The following is a 26044-nucleotide window of genomic DNA, read 5'->3' as shown; positions in this document are numbered from 1 at the left end:
GAGGGTGGGGGGCGGAGGGGGAGGGGGGGAGGGGGGGAGGGGGGGGGGTCCCACTTCTCTGACTGACACCCCTCTGAGCCACTCAGAGCTGGCGCTGCCTCCCGGGCGCGGGGCTATTGGGCGGAGCGGCGCGGGTGGGTGGGCGCAGCGCCGGGGGGAGGCGTGGGCGCGGTGGCAGCCGCTACTCGCAGGCGTTGCGGGGCGCGGTGCGGCGGGAGCTGCCGCGCGGGGTCACCTCGCTGCTGCCGCTGCCTCCTGCCTGGGAGCGAGCCGGGCCCCGCCCGCCATTCCCTGCCGCCTCGACCGCCCGCTCGGGGGGCTCCGCAGCTCGCAAGATGGCTGACGGCCGCGACGTCGCCGCGGAGCAGCTGAAGCAGTGGCAGAGCCAGCGGGGCTCGCAGGTGCGCGGCGGCGGGGCGGTAACGGTCGCGGGGCGCCCTGAGGGGAGAAGGGGTGCCTTGGGGGGGGCACCCGCAGCGTTGAGCTGGGGCTGGGGGGAATGCAGTGAGGGGTAATAGCAGCGGGGTTTGTTTACGGGTAGCACCGGGACAAGAGGTTGGTGCAAAGCGTGGGGATGTGTAATCGGCAGCAGAGCGCTCCTGCCCAAGTAAATGCCCACCAAAATACTTGCTTAAACGTGTAAGCGCTGCGATGCCTGGTCTCGTGCCTCTTCAGCAAGTCGCCGTGTCAGTTTCCACTACGTATGTTGACAGGAACAGGTATGGGGCATTAAATGCTCTCTGTGCTGCTCATACGGACCAGCCATCTCATAAAACACAATGGGCTGCTTTACTTAAGAGTTTACTTAAGGGTGACTTCTTCTTAAGAGAACAGTTCCCCCTGTTTGTAGTCAAATTTATTTTCTTGTTTTCACCAAAAAAGTACTGTATGAAGGCTATTCCAGTGGTGAATTGTGGCTTCGTCATATTCTGCCATATTTCATAGTATTTTCTTGTACAGTGGATAATATTATTTATATAGATGTCAGCTTTTCTGTAGTGAAACAATATTTAAATATAGGCCAAGGTTAATTTGGAGATTGGGAGGTAGCTCAGAGCCTGTGTTGCATAAGGAGTCATGAGACCTTATGATAGAAAGTAGGGAAGGCTTATTAGAATTTTAAAGTGACTTGTATAAGGTGCAAAGTATCAGTAATGCCTGGAAGTATGCACTTTGATGTATGGTGTTTACAACAGCTGTGACTAAAATTCTCCTGGCTTTGATTCCTGTGACAGTGGCTTCGAATCTACATGTTCATCTCTTAAAGTTTTGACTGTATGCAGATCCCAACCATATGAAAATACAGGCATCAAACTCAGATCCAGAAGTACTCTGAGAATTCTTGGAACTAATGTGTTTTCTTCTCCTTCCTCACATGGATGGACTTGTTTTGTGTGCCCTGCATGCCATTATCCTGAAACTAAGGGGAATATATCATACTGGTTGAAAAAGTGTTTGTACTTCTTGTGCCAACATTAGAAAGAACATCTTAGAAAGTTTTCCTATACAAGAGACTTTACAGCTACAAAACTCTTCACAAAAACGTTTTTGATATGGTTTGTTTCAGAAAGATGTATTTTTAGCTCCTATTTCTAGTAGTTTTATATGCTAATGTTGTGGAAGAAATAGGTTTTTGGGCAACAGTATAGCTTGTTCATTTGAGAAGGGCTGTGTTTACCAGCCTTCGTCCTTCGCTGCATATGTAGCTTTTAACTAACATGCAGAGGTTTTTTTCCCTTCAGGTAATTATGCTGAAGGTATTATAAAACTATATGTAAGTCAAAAACTCCTTTTTAAGACTAAAGATACACGTTGGATTTTTTCCTGCTGTCTGTCCCTTACCAAAGGCTTTCAAGGGCTTTGCTGAGCAGCAGGTCATGGGAGTAGGTATATATGTTATAGTCCTACCACCATATAGTTAAACCTACTGGGCTTCTCAGAATTTGTAAACAATTCCAGATGAGCAGGGTAGCTCACCATGACTTCTCTGTGCCTCAGTGGACTGGGTGGAGCTAGGTAGCTGCTCCACAAGGACATAAATATAAGTGACTTTATAATGTCACTCTGTGGACTGCAGGGGGGTGTCTTAAGAGCTGTGTCGTGTTAGGAAAATGTGCCAGAATCCGTTCACCAAGTTTGCTTCTCTTTGAATTGTAGCATGCGGAATTTATAAATGGTGTTTGAGCCGTGCACAGGGTTTTCATGTTGCAGTGCCACAGGCTGCTGTGGAGTGAGGATGCAGCGGAAGTCTCTGTATGTGCAGAATGTGTAGGAAGGATGGAAAGGTCTAATGAATGGTAGTACAAGAAATGTGGAGAGGAAGATACAGAAGCTTAGGATGGCATCGGTGGGATCTGTTTTTCTCATGTTACAAAGAGCTTGCTTGTCTTAAACGAGTATGATGGTCATCAATACCAAAAAGTGATGAATTTATTCTTGGTAAAATGAATATTGTTTTTGTCTTTGAGAAATGTGAAACTTTTAATCGGCAAAAGTAATGAAAGTCAAAGAAAAAGAGTTCAGGTTTTTTTTAAGTGTTTACCTAAGCGAAATTTTCTTGACCAAAAAGTTTAAAATTTGAGTTTTAAATGTGAGTGTAAAATCCTTATGTATCATGACAATTTTTTTTTTAGTCTCATCTGTGGACATGTGTTTATTAGAATACTATTTTGAGATGTTAAACATTTAGCATAACTAAGGATGAGAGAACTTTGTGCCATCTGCCCTGGTGACTGCTCAAAGTGAGCAGTGAAATCATTTTCTTTGGCCAATTTAAAACTGAACATAATATAAGGTAGGAAGAACAGAAGCAGGGGAAAGAATATTGAGAACAGTTTCCACTTTTATTTCCATTGCCAAACTACAGATAGCACTTTCATTGAAGTAAAAGTTTCTTCGACTTGAGAGTAAATACAGCTTAAGTGGCAACTTTGTAAATTTCTGAACATCTGTAATGTTCTTGTTTGTAACTGGGTACATTCTTTAAAGTTTGTGTGAACTTCAATGTAGGTTAGCATTTCAAATATCCTGAAGTAGTCTAGGAGTTGAATATGTGCTTATAACTAATGAATTAGTGAATGAAGAATAAAGAACCTACTTATTTTGTGATTTCAAGTCAGTTAGCACATGCTGCATATTAGTAAGAACACCTTGGAAATGCAGTTATCCTGTCAAATGTCTTTTATGTGGTTATTCATGTACCAGTGTTAAACAAAGGCAAACGACTCCTCCTGCGTGCTTCACCTCACCCAGAGCTCTGGGTGTAGATGTGAGTAATTGTTCTTCCCCTGTCTCTGAGTTGTCTCTTGGAAAGTATCTGGAGGCTAGCTGGGTGCAGCATATTCTTCCACAAGGTACAGGTTGGAATTTTGCCTGTTCAGTGATAGGATTAAAACCCTTGAGGAAAAATGTGGATTGTCAGGATTAAAGTTGGAACCCCATGAAGTCACTGATAGTAGTAAATGCCTCATCAAGGGTTACTTTGTTCATCCCATCCCTTTTCATTAATGAAACTGTAAAAGGGAGGGGATGAGTGAGTTTGTCGTGGTGCATTTCCCATGGTTCAGTTACGTGGGTGCTTCTGGCAGAAAAGGGTGGGACGGTACTGGTATCCCATGTGGATATATGTCAGTTTAGTGCAATGTATACATGTGGATTTAGTGTTAAATAGCCGTAGTATGACTCAGATATTTGAGCTCAAATATCTGTTGCAAGTTCTTTGCTTATTCTTTTCTTGGCAACTTGAATTCTGTTCAGTATCCTTAACCAACGCTGCCCCTGCTCCTAACAGTTAATATATGTGCCCCAGGGGAAAAAATTGATGTCTGCTGCCATCAGGTCTATAGCACTGATGTACTTTTGCTTGCTATGTTTTATGCAGTACTCAGCAAAATGGATCTGTCACCTTATGGAAGAGTATGAATGTAGATGTGATGCAGATAAATTCTTTTCTGCTGGATTTTTTTTAAAGGAAGTGGGAGTACGCTAGTTAAATAACGCTACAGAATTCTAGCAGTTGTTTCCTGAAGTTATCTTGGGCTGTCTGTCATCTTTGGGTACAGGGTCACTCCTGCTGCACAAAGATGCTGCACTGTTAAGTAGCCTACAAGAGTGGTTAACTTAGACATGGTATGGAAGGGTGGGGAAAGAATGAACGTGGGCTGTTTCAGGCAATTTCTTTAAAGAGACAGTTCTGGTTTCCTGTCCTGTTGACAGATATTTACTTACAGTAGGGCTTCTGATAATCCTCTTCCTTCAATGGTTTGAATCTGGAGTGATTCCCTGGGTGTTCCTGCTTATGTCATTATCACGGCTCTTTCAGACTAATGATGGTAGTAATGTGTGCCTTCTAGTCATTGCTGTGACTTCATATTTTTCTTGAAGCAAGGTAAAGTCTTAGTAAGTAAAACTTCTGAACCATTGAAAACATTCCATGGTTATATATGGCATTAACTGCTGTTCTTAAGTAGCCTCAGACATAAGACTGTGCTGATGCAGCTGTGCCTCTGATTTCTGTAACAAGTTCCAGAATCTTATGCTGTTTTCTAATGTACTTTCATATGTCCGGTGATACAACTGTTGACCAGATATGCGTGTTATGTGTCTTAGAGGATTTTCGGTTTCTGGTGTTGATACTGACTTTTTCACTTTCAGAAGCCAGATGTCTTGACTACTGGTGCTGGGAACCCAATTGGGGATAAGCTTAATCTTATGACAGTAGGGCCCCGTGGTCCTCTTCTGGTTCAAGATGTTGTTTTCACTGATGAGATGGCTCATTTTGACAGAGAGAGGATTCCTGAAAGAGTTGTGCATGCAAAAGGAGCAGGTATGTTTCATTAATACTTATTTGTGTTTTTCTTCATGCAGCACTAGGCTTTAAAAATCTTTGAGAGATAGCCAATTGTTATAGATGCATTGCATTACAATATAATCTATAATATAGTTATACTAATAACAGTGAGAACAGGAAGTAAAGCCTAGTTTAGAACTACCTGTAGTATCTTTGACCCAAAGGTAGATGGATCAAGTATGTGAAGCTTAAAGTGACTTTTAAAGGTTTTTTTATAATTCAGTTTTAATAAGCAGTTAACATGCTATGGATTTGCTGTTCTTGATAAAAATTTAATCTTTATGCCAATGGTCAAAGCCAAAGCTCAAAGCACTGAAACTACTTTAAAAAGTCTAGAAGTTTAATTATAGCACCTAGGTTTTCTTAATACTACACTATCTGCTGCGCTCTCTGCTTCATCTGTCTGTTCCTTCATAGTTGTGGAACTGGCATCTCTGTTTTGTTACATATAGCTTATAAAATATGGGACTGAATCTTATTGTAATGTGAGTGTATAGAGAAAAATTCCTCTGTGGGAGTAAGAATAACTGTGTTGCTTCATCTGGTTTAAAGATGGACTGACAGTGCTGCAACACATGCCAGGATTGAAGAAATACATGTCTTGCTCAGAGAGAAATATGTAAACTCTTGGCAGAAAAGCACTCAGAGTTATTGTTTGTTATTTTGTAGAGCAGAAGTAAGGCCTGTATTGCTGCCAGGAACTGTTAACATGTTCAGGATAGGGAGGGGGAAATGCCGTGCAAGTAGTATGTTGTGTGTGATATGAACTTTGTTATTAGGTGATTTAGCACATAGATTTAAACTGGTGTATTTCCATGATTTCTTTTGATTTTACTATGGTCAAACGTGTACCACTGAATAATGTGCTCTGAGAGTGGTAGGAAAGTATCTTGATAATCTGATATTTCTGAATACTTTTTTCAGGTGCTTTTGGCTATTTTGAAGTGACTCATGATATTACGAAGTACTGTAAGGCAAAAGTGTTTGAACACATTGGAAAAAGAACACCAATTGCTATACGGTTCTCAACTGTTGGTAAGGCTCTAAAGTTATCGTGTATCTTTTTACATGGGTACTAATAGTTAACGCTGATATTGATAAGTTTGCATTACAGAGCACTTAAATTGTACTTCAGATATTTTGAAATGTTGTGGCACCTAATTCCTCTTCTGTCAATTTCATTTAATTTTTAAGACCGTAAGCAATGATAAGCAGGGTCTGTGCCTTGTGGCAAGAACCCACTGTAGGTACTTCTGTTGGTACTTTCTCCTTTAGAATGTGGAAGAAAGAAATGGTAGTCTGCTATTTTTGATTCTGATGGAAAGCTTACTTTTGTTTCTGGATGGATCGTAAAAAAAAAAAACACAACACTTCCATACTGCAGTTTTATGCTTGAAATTTGAAGACTTGAAATCTCTTATGCTGTATTAATGACTTGGAGATGAATGGTGTGGAAAATAAGCTCTAGGCAAATAACAATCTCTAAATGAACTCTTCTTTCTTTTTCTAAAGAGCTGAATGAATGAATTGACAATCTTAAATGATATTAGGTAAAACGTGCATTATAAGAAATACCTTATACCTGATAGAAAAATGACCTTTAAAAAGGTATGTTACTATTCTATGTTTTAAAAAATCTAATGAGGATTTAGTTCTGGAAATAGCCTTGGAGAAAAGGGAAGGGGAGGAAGATGACGAGGCTCAAGTAGGTGCAGTTTTTGGCCTACTAGCCTTTTACTGTCACCAAAACTCAGGTGTTCATGGAATGTCCTCTGGGGGTTGGGGCAAAAAGTATGCAGCTAAGCTTGGTGAGCAGACTGTGCTAAAGTGGGGTGTTGCATTGTTACCTTTGCTTTCCCTGCTATGTTTGAACGTGTTTCTTCCTAGTTATTCTGTAGTAAACAATGATTTTCGAAGAGAGATTGTCTTAATTATTTCATCATGCTGGCTAGCATTAACTGTTTCTGAATACATCTAGAATGTTTTTGATCAGGTACCATGGTGGATACTTTTGATGTGGTGTAGATCTACCCACTGAAAGGATTGTTTTGGGTAAAGCAGGGGGGAAATTAGAAGCATTGCAACTCTTCTATAAGTTGCATACACTACTTAGATTGCTACCTTCCAAACGAGAGCTTTCACAATGGGATTCGGTGCACATAAACTAATATGCTTTTTGCCAATTCAGCCTTATCTGATGTCTGTTACTGATGATGCAAATTCTACTCTTTATTGGTTTGAGTGGATGTACTTGTTTGCTTTAACTATGGCCCAAATGCTTGGGTGGGTGTCTGTTTACACTTTGGAAGCTTCAGGCACTGCCTGAAGTATTATTGCAAATATAATAAATTCCATGGTAAAGAAGAGACTTTAATTAAAAAAAAAATAATCAAAACCAAACACTCTTCTAGGATTTTATGGCATATTCTAAAGTTCCATAGTTTTATGCTTAGAATTTGTTTCATATTGTAACACTTCTATGTGCTCTTCTGTTTCTTCAAGCTGGAGAATCTGGGTCAGCTGATACAGTTCGTGACCCTCGAGGCTTTGCAATGAAATTCTACACAGAAGAGGGTAACTGGGATCTTGTGGGAAACAATACTCCTATCTTCTTTATTCGGGATGCGATGTTGGTAAGTAAGCACCAAAGACAATGGTACTTCATGAAGGAGCCCAAAAGTTTGTTCACATCATATTCTTGCTTCACTGAGAAGCAAAATTTTGTGTTTTGACATGCTTAAACTCTATCCATTGGATGTTCCAATGGCTTTTGATTTGGTAAGGTGGTATTTAAAACAAACTTTAATAAGAGCTAATGCTTGATTACTTACGTTGGTACTTTGATACTACACATGCATAGTCGTTTGCTATTGCACATGTCACTGCATAATAGCCATCAGGTAAATAATTGTGATTTTTAACCTTCAGGCATTTTCAACTTCACTGGTGTTAGAAATAGCTATTTTACTCTGTAGATGTCTTTTAAATTTCAAGGCTATTTGAAGGAAAATTGAAAAGCTTCTTATAAATTCTTCTGTATTATAAATTCTTCTCTATTAAATCTGATTATTAGTGTAAGTTTAACTGTACTTTGTATCTGTAAGAAGAAGGGATCTTCATGAGAGTAGAGTTGTTCTGTACCACTTAAATTCATATTTTATAATATATTTTATATCTCTGTATTCATTTTGGATTTAAATATCCAATAGTTTATATGAAATCTGAGTGCTTGCCTTATTTTATTAGGCAGAAGTTGAAAGCATTGTCTGGCTTTGAGCATCCTGTTTATCACAACTGTAAATATTTTTGCTTTTAGAGGCAAATCAGTAAAGTTATGCTAATTGAAAAAGTTTCTCATCTTTCAGTGTCTTGTTCCTTTCATAGATAAAAATGTAGTAGGAAAAAAAAACTGTACATCTTATTCAGTACCAGCAGTTGCTTAGCATATCCTGTATAACTTGGAAAATGAAGTTAAACTTTTTTTCCCTCCCCTCCCCCTGACAAATTAGTTTCCATCCTTCATCCATAGCCAAAAGAGGAACCCTCAGACTCATTTGAAGGATGCAGATATGGTATGGGACTTCTGGAGTCTCCGCCCCGAGTCTTTGCATCAGGTAAGGTTCTTTTGAATATCATGTTATGGCAATGTAAGTTTTTAACTGAAACTGCTTTATCTGGATCCCACGTAATCTTTTAAGAACACTAAAGGTCAAAGGCCTTCTATAGCTTTTAATGCTCTTGGCATGTTTTTCTAGTTTTGCCTTTTCTTTTATAGACTATGAAATAGGCAGAATTTTTGTTTTCATAATCATATTTTACATAGAGGTGAAGGGGAAGTTAGTAGGCTTTCATAGTATTAAAGTAGTGAGAATACCGATTAACAGCAAACCGCATATTAATATTAGTGTATAGAGGAGAATGTTATAAAAAAAAAAAAAAAGGCAAATACAAAATTAAACTTTTGTATCCTTTTCCAAAGGAAAATGGGTTTATATGGAAGCCTTTTAGTTACTACTATTTGGGAAGTGGTATCACAAGCATTGTTTGTGGTAATAAGCCTAAAGGAAGCTGCATTTTGAATAGCTTTGTGTGGTGGTATGTTTATTGCTTGAGAAATTAGTTACTCAGGACTTTGCATTTTCAGATATTTTTTTAAAACCTGGTGAAAATTGTGTATTTAAATTATCCATGCTTACCTGCCCTGTGCTTTTAGGAGAATAACATTAATGTACAACATTAACCTAATGATAATGAATATTTCATGTGGCCATACTTTTTCACACAAGTTCAGTTCACATCCTTGTGTGTGGAAAGCCTAAGCAGTCTTTGTTTATTAAGTCTTAGAAACCTAAACTATAACATGCTAGAGGATTTTCTCATGTTAAGATGACTTCCAGTGATGCAGATGAATGTAAGTGACCTTTGTCTCAAATGGTCCTTTATTTGAACTGGTGAATGAGCAAATATTGTTGGGTTCTTCTCTTTAGGTGTCTTTCTTGTTTAGTGACCGCGGTATTCCTGATGGATATCGTCATATGAATGGATATGGATCACATACTTTTAAACTGATTAATGCTAGTGGGAAAGCAGTCTACTGCAAATTTCATGTGAAGGTACGTTCTTCTCCAGTTATCTGTTGAAAAGATACGTCCTATTGAATTTAAAACCTGAAGATTGTCTGAATGTTCTGTATGTAATTTTTAGTTTAATTCAGAAAACATTTTTTTCATGCATAGATTAAATGTAAATGGTGTATGTTTTTCATCAGTTGCATACATCTAACAAACTGAAGGATGTTCCTGTTTAGAAATGTTTTAATGTGTGTGATATGTTCATGGCTACAGAGTAGTTCAGATTCAACAGCTTTTCTTTAGGTAAAAGCTCTCTGGCACTGATTATTGTACCTGTTAGTCTTCTGTATAAGAGTTATGCTGATACAGTATTTCCAAGGTGTATGTGAGTCACGCAATATAATCCTCACTTCTTTCTGACTTTGTCAGAAAGTACTTGGTAGCACGTCCTGCTTGGAAACAAATTCCCATCAGTTTTAAAGACAACGCAGCTTCTTACTTTGTTAGATGTCAGTAGAGGCTGGACACACCTTTGGAGCAAGACTTGAGAAACCATTATGTTAAACCAAGAAGGACTGCATAGCAGCTCTTAGCTTTTGAGGTGCCAGAGGCTTATAAAAATGAGACTTCAGTGCTAAAAGTGTCAGAAATTAAGAGGAAGGAGAAAAAAGTTTTTTAAAAAAAAATACAGTTCATGTAGGATGTTCAGCATTGAAGGCTGCCACCCTTTTATCAGTTTGTGTTGGCATGTGGTCTGTAGGAAGAGATGGGAATACTCCACCTGTAAGGGAAAACATCTTTATTTGATGTGCTGTATTGTATTCTTGTTCTGTGGTATAGCATTACATTTATTTCACAGAATCGGAATGGTTTGGGTTGGAAGGGACCTTAAAGATCACCTAATTCCACCCCCTCCCTCCACCGTGGACAGGGACACCTTCCACTAGACCAGGTTGCTCAAAGCCCCATCCAACCTGGCCTTAAACACTTCCAACTTATCTGGGCAACCTGTTCCAGTGCCTTATCACCCTTCATAGTAAAGAATTTTTCTTATCTAAATGAAGTCTACCCTCTTTCAGTTTACGGCCCTAGCTTCCTTGTAGGATCTCCTTTAGGTACTGAGAGGCCACTATATGATCTACTTGCAGCCTTCTCTTTTCTAGGCTGAACAACCCCAACTCTGTCTGTCCTCATAACAGAGGTGCTCCAGCCTCTTGATCATCTTTGTGGCCCTCATCTGGACTCTTTCTAATTTCCATTTTATCATAGAATTAATTTTCATTTGGAAGGCAGCTGTTGAATGTACTGTGTACTACTGAATGTACTCTGAACTTAAATTACTGGAGATTAGGAGATGGACAATCATGCTCTTAGATCTCAAGTCTTGTTAAAAACACGTTCTTAAATGTTTTTTGTAATTTCTGCATTATAACTGGTTCTATTTCTTTCATTGCTTTTAGACTGATCAGGGCATCAAAAATCTTTCTGTAGAGGAAGCAGGAAGGCTGGCTTCTACTGATCCTGATTATGGAATACGTGACCTTTACAATGCCATAGCCCATGGCAACTACCCATCCTGGTCTTTCTACATTCAAGTTATGACATTTGAAGAAGCAGAGAAGTTTCCATTTAATCCTTTCGATTTAACTAAGGTATAGCTGCTACAACTGTGAATATTCTATTTCAGCTTGTTTAAGAGGTCATGAGATTAAAATTTAGGAAATGCCAGAAACAAGCTTATCCATAAACAAATAAAACAAACAGGTTCCACAGAGTAGCCCTGTTTAAGGTCCAGTTCCTATCACTACAGTTGGTCTGTCCCTTTTATTCCTATCACTTTGTTTTTTTTAAGTGTGCTGTTTATTACATGGTCAGGATGAGTCAACAATTCCAGAGATGAAATCATATACCTGTAAAACATACTGGGGCATGGGGTTGGGGGGTGGAATATGTCCAGTTACTGGAATTTTGAGTGTTCTTCCCTCGGGTATTTAATCTAGAAAGCTGGAAATAAGATCTAATTCCTGTGGTATAGTGTAAAATCTGATGTTGTTCTTCCTTGGTGAAATATGGTTAGGGCTTGATTCGGGCTTGTAGATTACAACTGTACTGCATTTCAAAAGTCTGATCTCAGATCATAGTCACACCCTGAGCTAGCTAGTTTTGAATGTTGTTGATCATGTAGTTTCTGATGCTGGTCTTGTCTTTTGTCAGACTTCTATTTGCTATTCCAAAGAATGGCATATTGAAAGACTAACAGACTTGTATTTTTTCCTTCTAATATTGCTCCCCAGAAATGGCTAAATAATTTTGACCTTGAAAGTTTAGGCCAAGAGGAGAAAGAAAAGGCTAGTTAAGCTGGTTATATTTTGTAGTAGTCGAAAATAATCATGCTACCAGTTCCACCTACAATATTGCATTCCTAGGCATCTCTTCAAGTGCCTGTGGGTATTTTATTTAAGTAGTCAAGTGCTGAGATTGTGCTGTGATGAAATAAGTTGCATGAATACTCTGAATTGCAAAAGACTTGGACGTTCCCCAATGTTTGTTAGCAAAATAGAAATTACTTCAGTAATGTATTCTCTCAATTGAGACTATTAGGTAGCTCTTGCCTGTTTTATTATTTAAGCTACATAATACAACATTTATTTTAATGCATGTGCTTTATGTCTTATAGATCTGGCCACATGGTGACTACCCTCTCATTCCTGTGGGAAAGCTTGTCTTGAACAGGAATCCTGTAAATTACTTTGCAGAGGTAGAACAGATGGCATATGATCCTAACAACATGCCACCTGGTATTGAACCTAGCCCTGATAAGATGCTGCAGGTAAACTACAGTCAATGTATGCTCTTCAGGCAAAATCTCATATTTCCTTGTTTATGAAAGTATTGCTATCACTGTTTTGTAGAATCATGGAATGGTTTGGGTTGGAAGGGACCTTAAAGACCATCTCATTACAGCCCCCTGCCATGGGCAGGGACGCCTTCCACTAGACCAGGTTGCTCAAAGCCCCATTCAACCTGGCCTTAAATGCTTCCAGGGATGGGGTATCCACAACTTCTCTGGGCAACCTCTTCCAGTGCCTCATCACCCTCCTAGTGAAAGAATTTCTTCCTTTAATCTGAATCTACCCTGTTTTACTTTAAAGCCATTACCACTTGTCCTCTTGCTGCATACCCTTGTAAAAAGTTCCTCTCCAGCTTTCTTATAGGCCCCCTTTAGGTACTGGAAGGCCACTATAAGGTCTCCCTGCAGCCTTCTTTTTTCCAGGCCGAACAACCCCAACTCCCTCAGCCTGTCTTCACAGGAGAGGTGCTCCAGCACTCCATTCCAGTTTTGTGGCCCTCCTCTGGACTCACTCCAATGGGTCCATGACTTTCTTGTGTTGAGGGCCAAAGGGCAGGCTGCAGTACTGCAGGTGGGGTCTCATGAGAGTAGAGTGGAAGGGGAGAATCACCTCCCTCAAACTGCTAGCCATTCTTTTGATGCAGCCCAGGATATGGTTGGCTTTCTGGGCTGTAAGCACACATTGAGAAGTCCAATGTGAGCCAGCATCAATCAACACCCTCAAGTCCTTCTCGTTAGGGCTGCTCTTAATCCATTCACAGCCCAGCCTGCATTTGTTCTTGAGATTGCCCTGATTCAGGTGCACAACCTTGCACTTGGTCTTGTTGAACTTCATGCTGTTTACACGAGCCCACCTCTCAAGCCTGTCTCAGGTCCCTCTGGGTGGCATCCCTTCCCTCCAGTGTGTCGACTGCATCACACAACTTGGTGTGGTGTCATTCGCAAATTTGCTGAGGGTACACTCAATCCCACTGTCCATGTTGCTGGCAAAGATGTTAAAGAGCACTGGTCCCAATATCAATCCCTGAGAAATGCCACTTGTCACTGGTCTCCACTTGAATGTTGAGCTGTTGACTGCAACTGTTTGAGACATTCCTTATCTACTGAGTGGTCCATCTGTTAAATCCATGTCTCTCCCAGTTATAGACAAGGATGTCATGCAGGACAGTGTCAGATGCTTTGCGCAAGTCAGAACTGTCGTGGGCAAGGACGCTTTCCACTAGACCATATTTCAGATGTTCAGATGTTCATATTTCATACCTTTTTAAGTTTAAGGTTGAAAGAGATCTATTAATGTTTGTTATGCATTTTTAAAGGGTCGTCTTTTTGCGTATGCTGATACACATAGACATCGTCTGGGACCTAACTATCTACAAATTCCTGTGAATTGCCCCTTCAGAGCTCGTGTGGCCAATTATCAGAGGGATGGACCAATGTGTGTGACTGACAACCAAGGTATTAATGAAAATCCTTTTAAATACAATGATACTTAAGCATGTATGGTTTCTTCTGTTCATAGGGGATTTAAGATATTTGCTAAATAGATATTAATAGCCAAAAAATTATTTTCACATGGTGAGAAACATTACGTAAGCATATGTAGGTGGATTACAGAATGCGTTCTCTATGCATTTTTAATGTTTCAAAAGGATGGGGATGTTCATTCTTACTTCTGCCTTGTATCAAATAATTGATAGTTCCTAACTGGGCTTTCAATTTGATGTATATAACTGTCACTTGTGACAAATACTTGTTTGCAATTTGTGTGTATATATACATATGTGTACGCACACCAATTATGTAAATATATAAAGGCTCTATCTCTTGCATTACTTCAGAAAAGCACAGTTTGGATATTTGTTTGGAGTAAACTCCACACAAGAAGCTCCTGTAAGAATGGAGTTTTACTTAGTTTTAGACGAAGTGAAGCTTAAAATGTGTTTGGAAAACTTACAGGTAGGTCATCGTCAGGGCACTTGCAGAATACCTCAAGTCAAATGAATTCAGTTATGTCCCTAGCTTGTTCATTTAATTATGTCTAGGAACATACTTGTTAAAAGGAATTTATTTCAATAGTTCTAAAATATTAATTTTTTAAACTTAAGAAATATGCCTGAGAACTGATTTCATGGAACTTCATTGCTATTTTGTTTTTACTTATAGGCAAAAATCTGACATACAAGAGACTAAATCTTTTAAAAAGGCAAATATAGACTCATTAAAAAGTTGAACTGCTTTGCTTTCTGACTTCCAAGGAACTGAAAGCCAAGACTATAAATGTCAAGACTAGAATTTTAACTTTACCTCTATTACATGATGTGTTCTGTCAGTGTTTGTCCAATAGTGACTGATTTATACCTAAGCATAAGCAAGTATACGCTTAAGCTATGCCTCATGCTGCAAACATGTAGTCCTCGGGGCTGTGGGTTCTAACACTTCTTGAAGGAGGACGCGGAAATACTTTAAAAACAGGAACTTGAAAATGACTACTCTGGTCCAAGAGCAGATTCAAAAAAAAAAAAAATTTTAAAAAGCCTTGTAAGTTCACTGTGTTTAAAATACAGACCCTTACGTAGTTCAATTTAACACTGTTTCAAATAAGCAGACGGAAGTATACTTTTACGTTGCCTTTGGACTAAAACTTGAATGACCTCCACAATTTCATTAAAATTCTCAGCAATGGTGTTTTGAAAACGGCCAGACATCCTTATTTCTGAAACGAAGCCTGTTTTTTACCCAAAGGCTTAGGTAAATTCTGTTTGTAGTAAGTGCTTTTTAAAGCACTGGCTAAAAGACAGCTGATCTTGAGCTATATGTTGACCAAAAATAAAGTCGACAACTGTTTTTAATAAGGTGAATTGTAATTGATTTTTAGGTTCTTTTAGGCAAAGCACACTGTCTTCTAAATTAAGCTGAGACCTGGCATCTACTGTCTTTTTTTTCCCCCTCCCAACCGTGTGTGTGTTCACTTCTCAGGTGGTGCCCCAAACTATTATCCAAACAGTTTTACTGGTCCAGAAGATCAGCCTGTTGTGAAGGAGAGCCGCACGTGTGTTTCAGGAGATGTGCAGCGTTTCAATAGTGCAAATGAAGATAATGTGTCTCAGGTATGATGTATGAGGCTTTTACGCTGCTTATTACAGAAGATGAGTGTATAGGCTGTTTAAAGAATATTAACAAGGAGCATTCAATCACGAATCTCTTTGCTGAAGCATTTGGTCTAACCCGAAGTTCAGATACCATAGAAGTTTGAAAGATCTCTGTATAGTTTAATAATGATGAGTAACTGAACTTTTGCTAACAGGACAGTTAACGAATTCTTACAGACCTCTGCCATCTATGTTTGAGCGTTAATATTTAGAGATAGTGACGTTCAATCTTCCTGCAACTGGTGAATGCAGATACTAAACCTAGAATATGCATGTAATGTCATGATCATCAATTCCTGAATTGGAGCCCAACAGCACATTTTTCACTAATTACATAATCAGTGATTTCAAGCTTGAAATGGGTTGTTAGCAGGTTTGCTTGCAGAGAAAAAAAAAAAAACTTGCAAATTGGCTGCCTTTGGAGTTGTATTTAAGTGTTGCCTGACTAGTAAGTGAAAGCTATTTTTCAGCAATAATGAATTCCAAGTACTATGGACTGCTGCTCATAGAATGGCTTACTGTTGAATTTTCAAAATAAAACTGTTTCTATTCTAAAACTGCTTTTGTTTGTAAGGTGCGAGATTTCTATATCAAAGTGCTGAAGGAGGATGAACGTCAAAGACTGTGTAAAAATATTGCTGATCATCTTAAAGATGCTCAACTCTTCATTCAAAAGAGAGCTGTAAGTGGCCTAGCTATTTTTCATCGTTGCTTTTCATTCCAGGCTTCCATGCAGTGTAGCAACTTTTCATCAAAATTTCAACATGCTTATGGAGAAGATCAGGAATTCTTCTAGATTTTCTTGTGCGGGAGTTAGGAATACAGAACACTTAAATGTGCGCATAGTTACAGGAATAAATGTAGAACATGTTAAAATGACTTTTTGCTGCTGGAAATAATAAGATTGCTGAACATCAGGGATGTCGTTATATGTTTACCTTAGTATTTCAAAAATCAGATGACTGCCAATAGTGTTAGGTCAGAGGTTGGACTAGATGATCTTGGAGGTCTCTTCCAACCTAGATGATTCTGTGATAATGTTTGTCTACGGAGAAGGAAGAGAAGGTGAGTGTCAGGGAGGAACTGGAACTTTCCTGACTTTAAACAAAATTCCACTGGGAAAGACCTCTTTATTTGTCACTATAGAAACAGTGAGTCATTGTAGTCATCAGTCCTTTCTGGCTGGTCAGATTCAAATGTTTTTTGGAAAAGTGTTTTCCTCCTTCTGTTCCTTATATGTACTGGTTATAGGCCATGGAATATGAAGAATATCTCAGAGAGAGAAATCAAGTTCTTGTCTCGTTTTCTTCCTGTTAAGGTGAAAAACTTCACTGATGTTCATCCTGACTATGGTGCCCGTATTCAATCATTGCTGGACAAATACAATGCTGAAACAGGGAAAAAGGTATGTTAACGACTTGCGTTGTTGAGTTTTGATGGGTTGGATTTTTTCATTTCTTTCATAAATCCAACAAAGTGAGAGATCAGTCTTGATCTACATTTGATTTAAATGGGAGGAGTTAATGCATGTGGTATCTAAAAATGTGGAAGCATCACTCCTAACTACATTAAACATAGATTAACCAGTGATGTAAGATGATCTTGTTTTAGTTGTTTCTTAAAGGTACTGGAAGATAACTGTAAATGCAATGCAGGCTGTTCAGGTTGATCCTTAGACCAAATCGTCTACTTTCTGTACTCTTAAAAAAAAAAAAAAAAAAAAAAAAAACACTTAATTGAGACTCGCCTAGATTCGTTGCTTGCTACATAGAATAACAAAATTGTTGCTAGAAGTATGCAATTCTTTCTGAAGTTTCTGTGACTACTTTCTGTGGAACTTGTTCTGAATATTTCTCATCATTTTTAGGATGTAATTAAGACGTACACACAAGCCACTTCTCGTGTGTCTGCCAAAGAAAGATCCAACTTGTAAAGTGTGCTACAGAGATTTACCCTGTGAATCTTGTATCCACGTAACTGCAGGACAACTTGTTGAAGATGTTAATGAATGTAACAGACTTCTGCACAAATACAGCAGTGTTTTACAGGCTTGATTTATTAAGCTTTTAAGTGCCTGTATCTGTACTGGAAACAGTAAGTTACACTAGCTAAGAATCCTAGTGCCTTTCAACACTAGTGCTTTAATGCTTGCTAACAATATACAGTGTCTTCAAGGAAACTGATTAAAAAGTCTTTCTAGAAAGAAACATAAGTTTAATCAAAGTGTTTTCTTAATTTTATAACTACTCTGGCTAAATCGCACAATGGAACTTGTCTAATGATACTGTGATTATCCTTGTGGATGAACTTGTTCACGTTAAAAAGCTGATATTGCTTAGTATTGCTAATAAAATAGTTACCTGTAGGTATTTGTAGATACTTCCTTTGAGTTTAATTTTTGCCTTCCGGAAGGAAAGTACATATGCAGTAATTTTACTAAAACCGGTTCTTTCTCATTCATTATAACAAAAATGAAGCTGAATAGGAAGTTAATCTTAACTGAAGTTAATCTCAACATATGTAAGTTTTATTCCTAATAATACTTCAAGGTAATAAATCCATGCATATTAGTGCTGGGTCAGAGATCACCATCTCCCTTAGAAAAATATCTGCCCCAAGTGATCTGATTGTATACATTTTACAACAAAACTGATTACATCTTACAAGTCCTTGGGGTGGGGGGGATGGGGAAGTGTCCTTTCTAGTTTACAAAAATTTATATAGGAAAAGACTAATTTCCAAAGTGTCTGGGAAAATGAACCTTGAAATACATGGGCATCTTTATTTTGGCCAAATTCCAGCTAAGATACCTTTAAAAACTATTCCCACTAGCTTCTGAAATTATTACTACTATAATCTGATGTTGCTATTTGTCAAGCCCCAGGGTTGGTTTTCAGAGTTAAACATTAATTGAAATTTTATGTTTGTATGAATGTGCATGCATCTATGGATAGATATAGGTATAAAACCTGATTTTAGATGTATCAAAATTGTCTACTGCTTGTAAATTAGTTAATTGGTACAAAAAAATTTGGAAACCTTTGAACTATAAAGTAATCACTCCTTAGATCCAAAGGTGTTTCTTTAGCTTAGTGATATTTTTTGGCTACGATCTTGGAGTATAATCTTTAATAATGTCTTATAAACATTAATTTTGCTCTGGTTCATATTAGAACTTAAGAGTTCAGAGTGCAGTTAAATGATAATTATGTAATTTCTGGTCTTATCTCACTTGAATATGTATGGTGTTAGCCTAAGGAAGTACACTGTTGGCATCTGAATGCTTTACCATTTGTGCATAAAACAAAGCCAAGGCTTAAGCTATTGTTTTATAAGGGTTGAAATCCCACTCAGTTTTTTCTCTAATTATTTGGAAAGTGTTTCCCAGTTATGGGATGATAACTAGTGTTCAAGCTAACTGTTGCAGTCTAGAACAAAAATCCGTCCTACCCATTATATGTTGAAGTTAGTCCTAACAGTCCAAAAAATGTTCCTGAACTGTGCTCAGTAGGATCAGGCAATCTGCCATGCATCTAAAATCCTGGCACGTTTTAATAACTACTTTGCCTGTTACTTCTTCCTCTTCCTTTGCCAAAGAGAAAGATCAGGGCACATGTGTAACTGGTCCAGATTCTAGTTATACAGCATTACTTCCTTTTCCTTTCCTTGTTTGTCTGCTAACATTGCTTCACTAGCGTTCAGATTGGAAGGAGGATGATGATACAAAGGATTTTAGAGCCCAGCTAATAGATCTTAAGCAAGTATACCAACTTCAATTTATAAAATCAGTATTTGATTCTTTTGAGGATCTATTTTGAGTTGTATTTTGAATAGGTATACTTCTTGATTTGACTCCCAAGTATGGGTTGGCATTATGAGAACTGATGGCAGATTTTTATTAAAAAGTTGTTAGTGCTTTCACTAAATAGAAACATAGAAAGCTGCTAGAATGCTATCTACTGATCAATTGTGAAAAATCTGTGATGCAGTAAAATAAAATGTCAGTTTATTTTACCCTATTTGCCTGATCAGGCTGGTGGGAGCTGGAAGAGCTGTGTGAATTGGTGGGAGTATTTCTCTGGCAGATGGAATCCTAATGAGTCTTGGAAAGGAGTAAGCAAGACTTAATCTTTAATTTTGGTGGTCTCTGCTGAATGGATAATACTGTCTTCCTCTTATTTCTGAAATAAAACAATTTAAACAACTCTGGGCTACATATTGTCTTTTTTTTTTTGTGAGCATGTCTTCAATTTATTTTAATCTAGCAAGTTCATGCCTTCATTTGTGTGGTTTCTTTGTGCGGAAGCTGCTGAAGTTTTGGGGAACTGGTGTTTATTTCAGAACACAAGCTATTTGGACTGCACAGACCCTGACTGCACGCAAAGGCCTTGGGCTCAAGGCTGACACTGGGAATTAATGGGGGAGGAGAGGGAGTGGCAGTGACTTAAGTTCTTCTGTTCAGCTTTAGCATGGCAAAACTCCTGTTCAGAACTTAAAACTTGCTAAGTATTCAGAAGAGTGCTGCTCAAATCTCTGATACAGCAGTGCCTGGGACCATGTACCATATGAATGGGAAAAAGCTGCTTTCCTACTATATTGTGAGTTTTGTTCATGATGCCTTTTTTAAGCTTCTAATTGCTGATTAATCTTCTGTTATTTTTCATTTAAAATCTTCAGTTGCAATTTACAGAATTGTCATAAGTTCATCTGGTCTTTCACAGTTCACAAATTCTATTGAAAGAGAGTTATTAATAGTTCAGTAAAGTATGCAGCATTGAAATAAAGCACTTAAAATGTGCCTCAAGGATTCCATGTAGCCTTTTAAATATCTATACTGGCAGCTTTTTGTTTTTCTGTATGTATATTACCCAAAAGTTCAGCTTTGCAATGCTTTTATTGCAGTTGCTTTATTCCCTCCCCCCCCCCAAAGCTCTACTTTTTGCTTCACAGGCAAGGAACAGTGTGCCTCATGCCTCATTGCATGCTGTAAGGTAATATTTACAAAATAATGGCTAAATACACATACTGACCATGTGGTAGAAAGGGCATTGTGACACAGGATTTGTGGAGTTTTTAATAGAATGTTTAACATAAACGCTATTTTTAATTTTACTGATACGGGCAGATAAAGGTTATCTGGACAATATCACTAATTCTACTGTAAATTGTACTAGTTTAGAGGCTAGGCTGAAGAAACTTGAATGCTGTCAAGTCAGAGTAACAGTACGCTCTAGGTGAAGATGAATGAGGAAACATCTTCTGCAGTAATATTGAAATGATGTAGAATGGGTTAGGCAGTTAGTATGTATCCTCTGCGGCTACCTTTTGTTTTAATTCAAATGGTGTAGTTGCACTTAAGATTGACCACTTTGAGCTTATAAGCTGATCTTGATAGGTATTATAAAGTAAAATCTTTTTTTAAAGGGGGCTTAGGCAACACTGGAAGGATAAAATGCTATTTTTCAAGTAAACAAGGTAATAAAATCCATTTATGACTATGTATTATGAGAATTAAGAGTGTTTACGTGACTTGACACAATCTCACTTGTGTTTTAACTTTGTGTTCTGCTCTAGTAAAATCAAATACTTGTTCAGTAGGTTGTTGCAATAAAATTTACAGTTACGTGTTAGAGAATTGCTCAACCTCTTCCAATTAATTTTTTTTAGATGCACATCTGTAATAGTATAAGGAATTTGAAATGTATGTTTTGAAAACTAAAGCTTCTTCAGGAGTACCTCCTCACATGGATCATTTCCCTTTATTCCTAGACTGTTTTTTGAAGTGTTAGGACTTGTCAAAGAACATAGCAGACTCCACTATTACAGTGTGTGTTTGAAGTAGGCTGTAGCAAGAGGTGAGTGAGTATATGGAATTACTACATCTTTTCTGGGCAAAAGTGTAAGGTAGGTTTGGATCAGATAGCTATTGCCTCAAGTACACTGCAAAAATTAAGACCTGAATTCCTTTCTTGAACCAGCTAGGTCATTATCTGGTGAAAGCCATTCATGGAAACTGTCTACTAAGCAGTGTGTAGGTAACCATGACTTAGCATCCATAAAATCAATTGTGTTGAATTGCCAAATAATGCTATATGTATACTCATCTTGGAGAAAAAGGCTGTTTGAACACTTGAACCACCACAACTTACCTGTGAGTGCCTGAGTATATTCTGAGTTTGGGTTCCATTAATCTTTCTTTTTAAACTGTTTTGTTATCTGCAAGTAATTGCTGGGTGAGAAGGAATGCAAAGGAACATCTACCTCTTACAAGTTGCTATGGACCTCAGTTCATGATGTCAAGAAAATATTTTGACTGCAAACAACGTAATAGATCTAGGCTAGAGATGAATCTCCAGGTGCTTGACTGTTTTACAGTTTGCATTGGTTCAAAGTAACAGGTTGTAATAATAATACTAGTTTTGAGACCTTAAATAGCTTAATTTGGAAGCTTGTTGTGAGGAAAACTTCAAAGATGCACATAGCATGGGAATTCACTAGCAGGCTTGGCATTCTTACAAGACGTATTTTCAGGTGTGTTAAGAGCTACTTTTTTAACAACACAGATAGGAATTTCAGACAATGAACACTTAGTCATGAAAAATGCATTCATTGTGTTACAACCAGGCCTTTATAGCCTAATTTACTTGGATGCTGGGGAAAGCGGGAAGGTGCCATAGATTTTTTCCCACTGATAATAAGCTTTTAACTGAAATATCAACAGTAACCACCATTGTGAAAAGAAAAGCAATGTTCTCAATGTTTTATTGTAATAAACATTTGAAATGCAAAAGAATTTCACTTAAACTTCCCTCATTTCTCCTAATTATTTGGTCATCATTCTGTCCGTGGGCTGGCTTGTGTTTGGGGAGAAGACAGATGTGTGCCCTGTGACTGTATTTCCAGGTTCTAGCTACTCAAAGGAGGCTGACTTGGATGCACGTGTACTATATGGTCTGTGTCACAGAACACCCAGTGCAAGTAAGGAAAACTCATACTTAAGCCTTATTGTACCTTAATTCTGGAAGTTTTAAAGGCACTTATACCTTCACCTCAAGTCAAACCTTTCTGCACTTAGTTTTGTTTGCTGTAGGGTTGGGGATGTCAAACCAATACTGCAGAAGTGGATCAGTAGTGGGATCAGTAGTGATATGCTGCATGTTCTTATCACTTGTTGATGCTAGACTACGTGAAGACATGCAGTCTATGGTAAAGCTTGACCTTTCTTCCTTGGCAGTATTCCAGAATCCAGCTGGAACTGAGGTTTAAGCTCACAGTTGTGCGGTGATGACACAGGTCATGACACAAAGCTGTACTCAAGCATAGCTTGACTCAACTGGCATGAAGGACGTACCTTAAGCAATTGCTTACAGCCATTTTGGACAGAACTGGGAAAAGATGCAGAGCTCCATTTAAATGATGATAAACAAAACTAAAGCAACTTTGCCGAATACATGGTTTGTCTCAGTAATTGGTAGATTCCCACTTAGCTCTTTGATCCAGAATCGGAGGTAGACCTTTATAATCTGTGCTTTACCATGATCTTACAAATAGCTGCTAAAGGTACTGGCAAAGCATGTGTCACATTCCCTTTCTCTTTTTTCCAATTAGGAAAATACCAATGTACTTTTCCTCAGAACTTCTCATATGAGAAGTTTTCAGATGTCCTACTCTTGCTTGGCTCAGGATGATTTCAGTTGCAGGGGTGGATCATGTATTGATTCTGTGTAGACTAAAGATTAGTAAAAAAAAAAAAAAAAAAAAAGCCCTGTGTGTGTGCAAAGGGTTTTATATTTGCATTGTTTAGCTTTGGTTAGCTTTCAGACTATGAAGCACTGGTGTAAAAATAGCAAGTGAAGGAGCTTGATACTTAACTCGCTGGCGATGACACTTTTACAGCCTGGCTTGCTGTGTAGAGCTCATGTGACTTAGTAAGATAAAAGCTTGAACTTTGTCACGGTAAAGTTCCACCCGTGGTGAAGTTCCACCCAGTTGAGCTTCAACTCTAGTACAGTTGGAAATCTGTGTTGTATTCTGAGAGGCCTTCTGAGTAACAGGTCTTCAGGAGCTGTGGTGAAGCTTATTTTCAGTCACCTACAGAGGCTTGGTAAACTTTTTTTTTCCCCTTATGGAAAAAATACAGCTAAGTATTCTTTTACATCCTGCTTGCCAGAGCAAAATAGCTGTATTTTAGCTTAGAAATTACAGCCTGACGTGTTTTAAGTGACAGTGCATTACTGTGTAACAAAACATAAGGCACAGGTTACTTCACACACTTTACACTTTTCTCAGAGGAACTTGCAGACGGTGTTTTGATGATTTCTTAAACCCTGAAATGTTCACTTTAATCTTATTCCATCTCATTTAAATCATTACAAGATTATTGAATGTATCTTACCTAATTACTAGAGTCAAAATTGGATCCAAGGTTTTAATTCAAAGGACCCAAGGTTTCAATTCAAATACTGTAAAACTATAATGGAACCTCTCAGATGTCAACATCTTAAATTTCAAACAGATTTTTCCCATACTGGGAATTCTTTTGATTTTTAGTGCAATAAACCTTGACAGTAACAATCTCATTGTTAGACAATTCTGAGTCAACAGTATTGACACAGGTGGATATGCTCTTCTACAAACAAATGGCTGGGGAAGATTTGTTCCTTTTCTGTTTCCTGCACTTAAGTCTCAGGAATCTATTTGACCTCGTGCATGTATATTGTGAGAGTCACTGAGGAATAAGAGTGATGGAAGGCAGTGTTTACAGGCCAAGTTGCAATGCCACCAAATAGAATGGAAATGTAATGTGCCTTAAGGCATTTCCCTGGCTCTGTGCTAGGGGTGGGAGCTGTGCACGTTCTCAGCTTGATGTTGATGTCTATCTGTGTCTCACCTGCAGGTTCTCATAGAGTAGTGGCTGTCAGGAATGGCCATTGAAAATGTGTGAATGAGAGTAACTGGGTTCTTGTGGAAGCTGACATAACCTTGTATTTATTTGGACTGTACTGTTGTGCAAGACTGTGTGAGGGTGTCTAGAGGAAAAAACACCAGAAGACCTGAACCCAAATGCTAGTCTCTCACTTCCCCTCAGCTTGTCTTATTCAGTTCACAGCAGTTACTTCATCCTCCTACATCATATCCAGCCTTGGTTCCTCAGTAAAGTAAAAACTCAAACATTTTGTTTCTTCACCTTAACGCTGTCTTTACATAATAGATCAAAGAAAATGAAGCACAGTAGCTGGCTGTTTGATCAAACATCTTTTGACTGCTTTAGTGGATGTCTGCCCAAATGCAGCATGACTAACCCTCTGTCTGGGCAGAGGTCTGTATGACCTGTTCCCTTGTCTCTGCTGAAGTAGCAGGTGCTAGACTCCAGCAAGTGAGCTGGCCAAACCAGTGCTGCTCTAAATTGCACAATTGTTGCTCTGCCTAAAGGTGTAACCTTTAACAGAAGTCTAACATATTTTGCCTTACTTGCATTTTTCTTGTGATCTTTGTTAAACACAGTTAAATAAGGTGGTAAGTCTGGTGTTCCTATTTATGTAGCCTGAGATGAAGGAAAAATCAAAATTGGCACATATTAAACTTAAACCACATAGGCACGTAGCTCTACCTAATCATAGCTCTCACACTGTACACAGGTTTTTGTCAATGTTCCAAACTTTGTGGAGGGAAGTTGGAAAAGAGAATGAAGAAATGTATAGCCATTTTTCCCTGCTTTACTTATTGCATATTATTGTGTGGTCAAAGGTGCTTTTGACACAGTGTTTTTTTCTTAAATGCTTCTTTCTTTCTTGAGGTCTAAAATAAATTATAAGCTATTTTTAGTGGTTATACATCTGACTGGTGTATATGTTCAAGTTTATAAAGAATGCAGGATGAAAGTACCATCACACAAGTGTTGAAACTTCCTTAACTTTGACTAAGATCTGTCAGTATTTTAATAGATGCAGCTTTTTGCTCTCAGGTTAAGGCTTACTATTTACTATTCAGTGTTACAACACAAGACACTGAATTTACTTATTTCACTAATTTCTAGCTATTGATCTGAGGTGCTATATATAAAGTGAAGTTTGCCACTAACACTGGCATTTCTTAAAACATACAATTTTTCAGAGAAAACTTATAGAAAAAAATACTTCACTTTAAATTCAAATTTTTCAATATCATTTCCAGTGGGAAGTCTGTCCTGGACTTCCTATTTCAAGATATGACTGCTGGAAAATAATAAAACTTGAATTTCAAAGTAGCTGGAATAAAGGCTATAGTCTAGAATGTCCATTGACTATATTGTATTTCCATTGCTCTTCAGACATTTAGAGGAGATAGTCTAGTGGTGGTGCTGATTTCACTTTCATTCTGTTTTTTCATGTACCATAACTTCTTTTACTTGTCATCTTTATGCTTTTCTGTTGGGTTGCATAACTGTAATTTGTACATTTCATTTTTCTTCTTTGGCCCTTACAGTGATTATCTTGTGTAAAATCTCACCAAGCTATTAAATATTTTGCTGAGGTAATACAGACAGCCTTTCATCCAAACCTATGTTATATGCTATTTAAAAGTACCGATAAGATTGATAAAAGATAGCTGCAGAAAAGTTTGGCAGCTCCTCGTGTTTGCTCTG

At 38.2% G+C, this 26044-nt stretch overlaps 1 protein-coding gene across 1 annotated transcript; it reads left to right on the top strand.

Moving 5' to 3' along the window:
• Nucleotides 1-147: 147 nt before the first annotated feature.
• CAT (catalase) lies at nucleotides 148-19625 on the top strand. The gene is made up of 13 exons (XM_048058873.2): nucleotides 148-401; nucleotides 4654-4825; nucleotides 5774-5884; nucleotides 7352-7482; nucleotides 8359-8463; nucleotides 9337-9462; nucleotides 10881-11072; nucleotides 12098-12250; nucleotides 13588-13726; nucleotides 15248-15378; nucleotides 15995-16102; nucleotides 16739-16825; nucleotides 17288-19625. The coding sequence occupies exons 1-13, from the start codon at nucleotides 336-338 to the stop codon at nucleotides 17351-17353; spliced, it is 1587 nt and encodes a 528-aa protein (XP_047914830.1). The 5' UTR covers nucleotides 148-335; the 3' UTR covers nucleotides 17354-19625.
• Nucleotides 19626-26044: the final 6419 nt, after the last annotated feature.

Source organism: Anser cygnoides, chromosome 5 (genome assembly GCF_040182565.1).
Source record: "Anser cygnoides isolate HZ-2024a breed goose chromosome 5, Taihu_goose_T2T_genome, whole genome shotgun sequence".
In the NCBI taxonomy this organism is placed as follows: Eukaryota; Metazoa; Chordata; class Aves; order Anseriformes; family Anatidae; genus Anser; species Anser cygnoides.
Note: the sequence above shows the minus strand (reverse complement) of the source record. Positions and strands in the feature narration are given on the sequence as shown.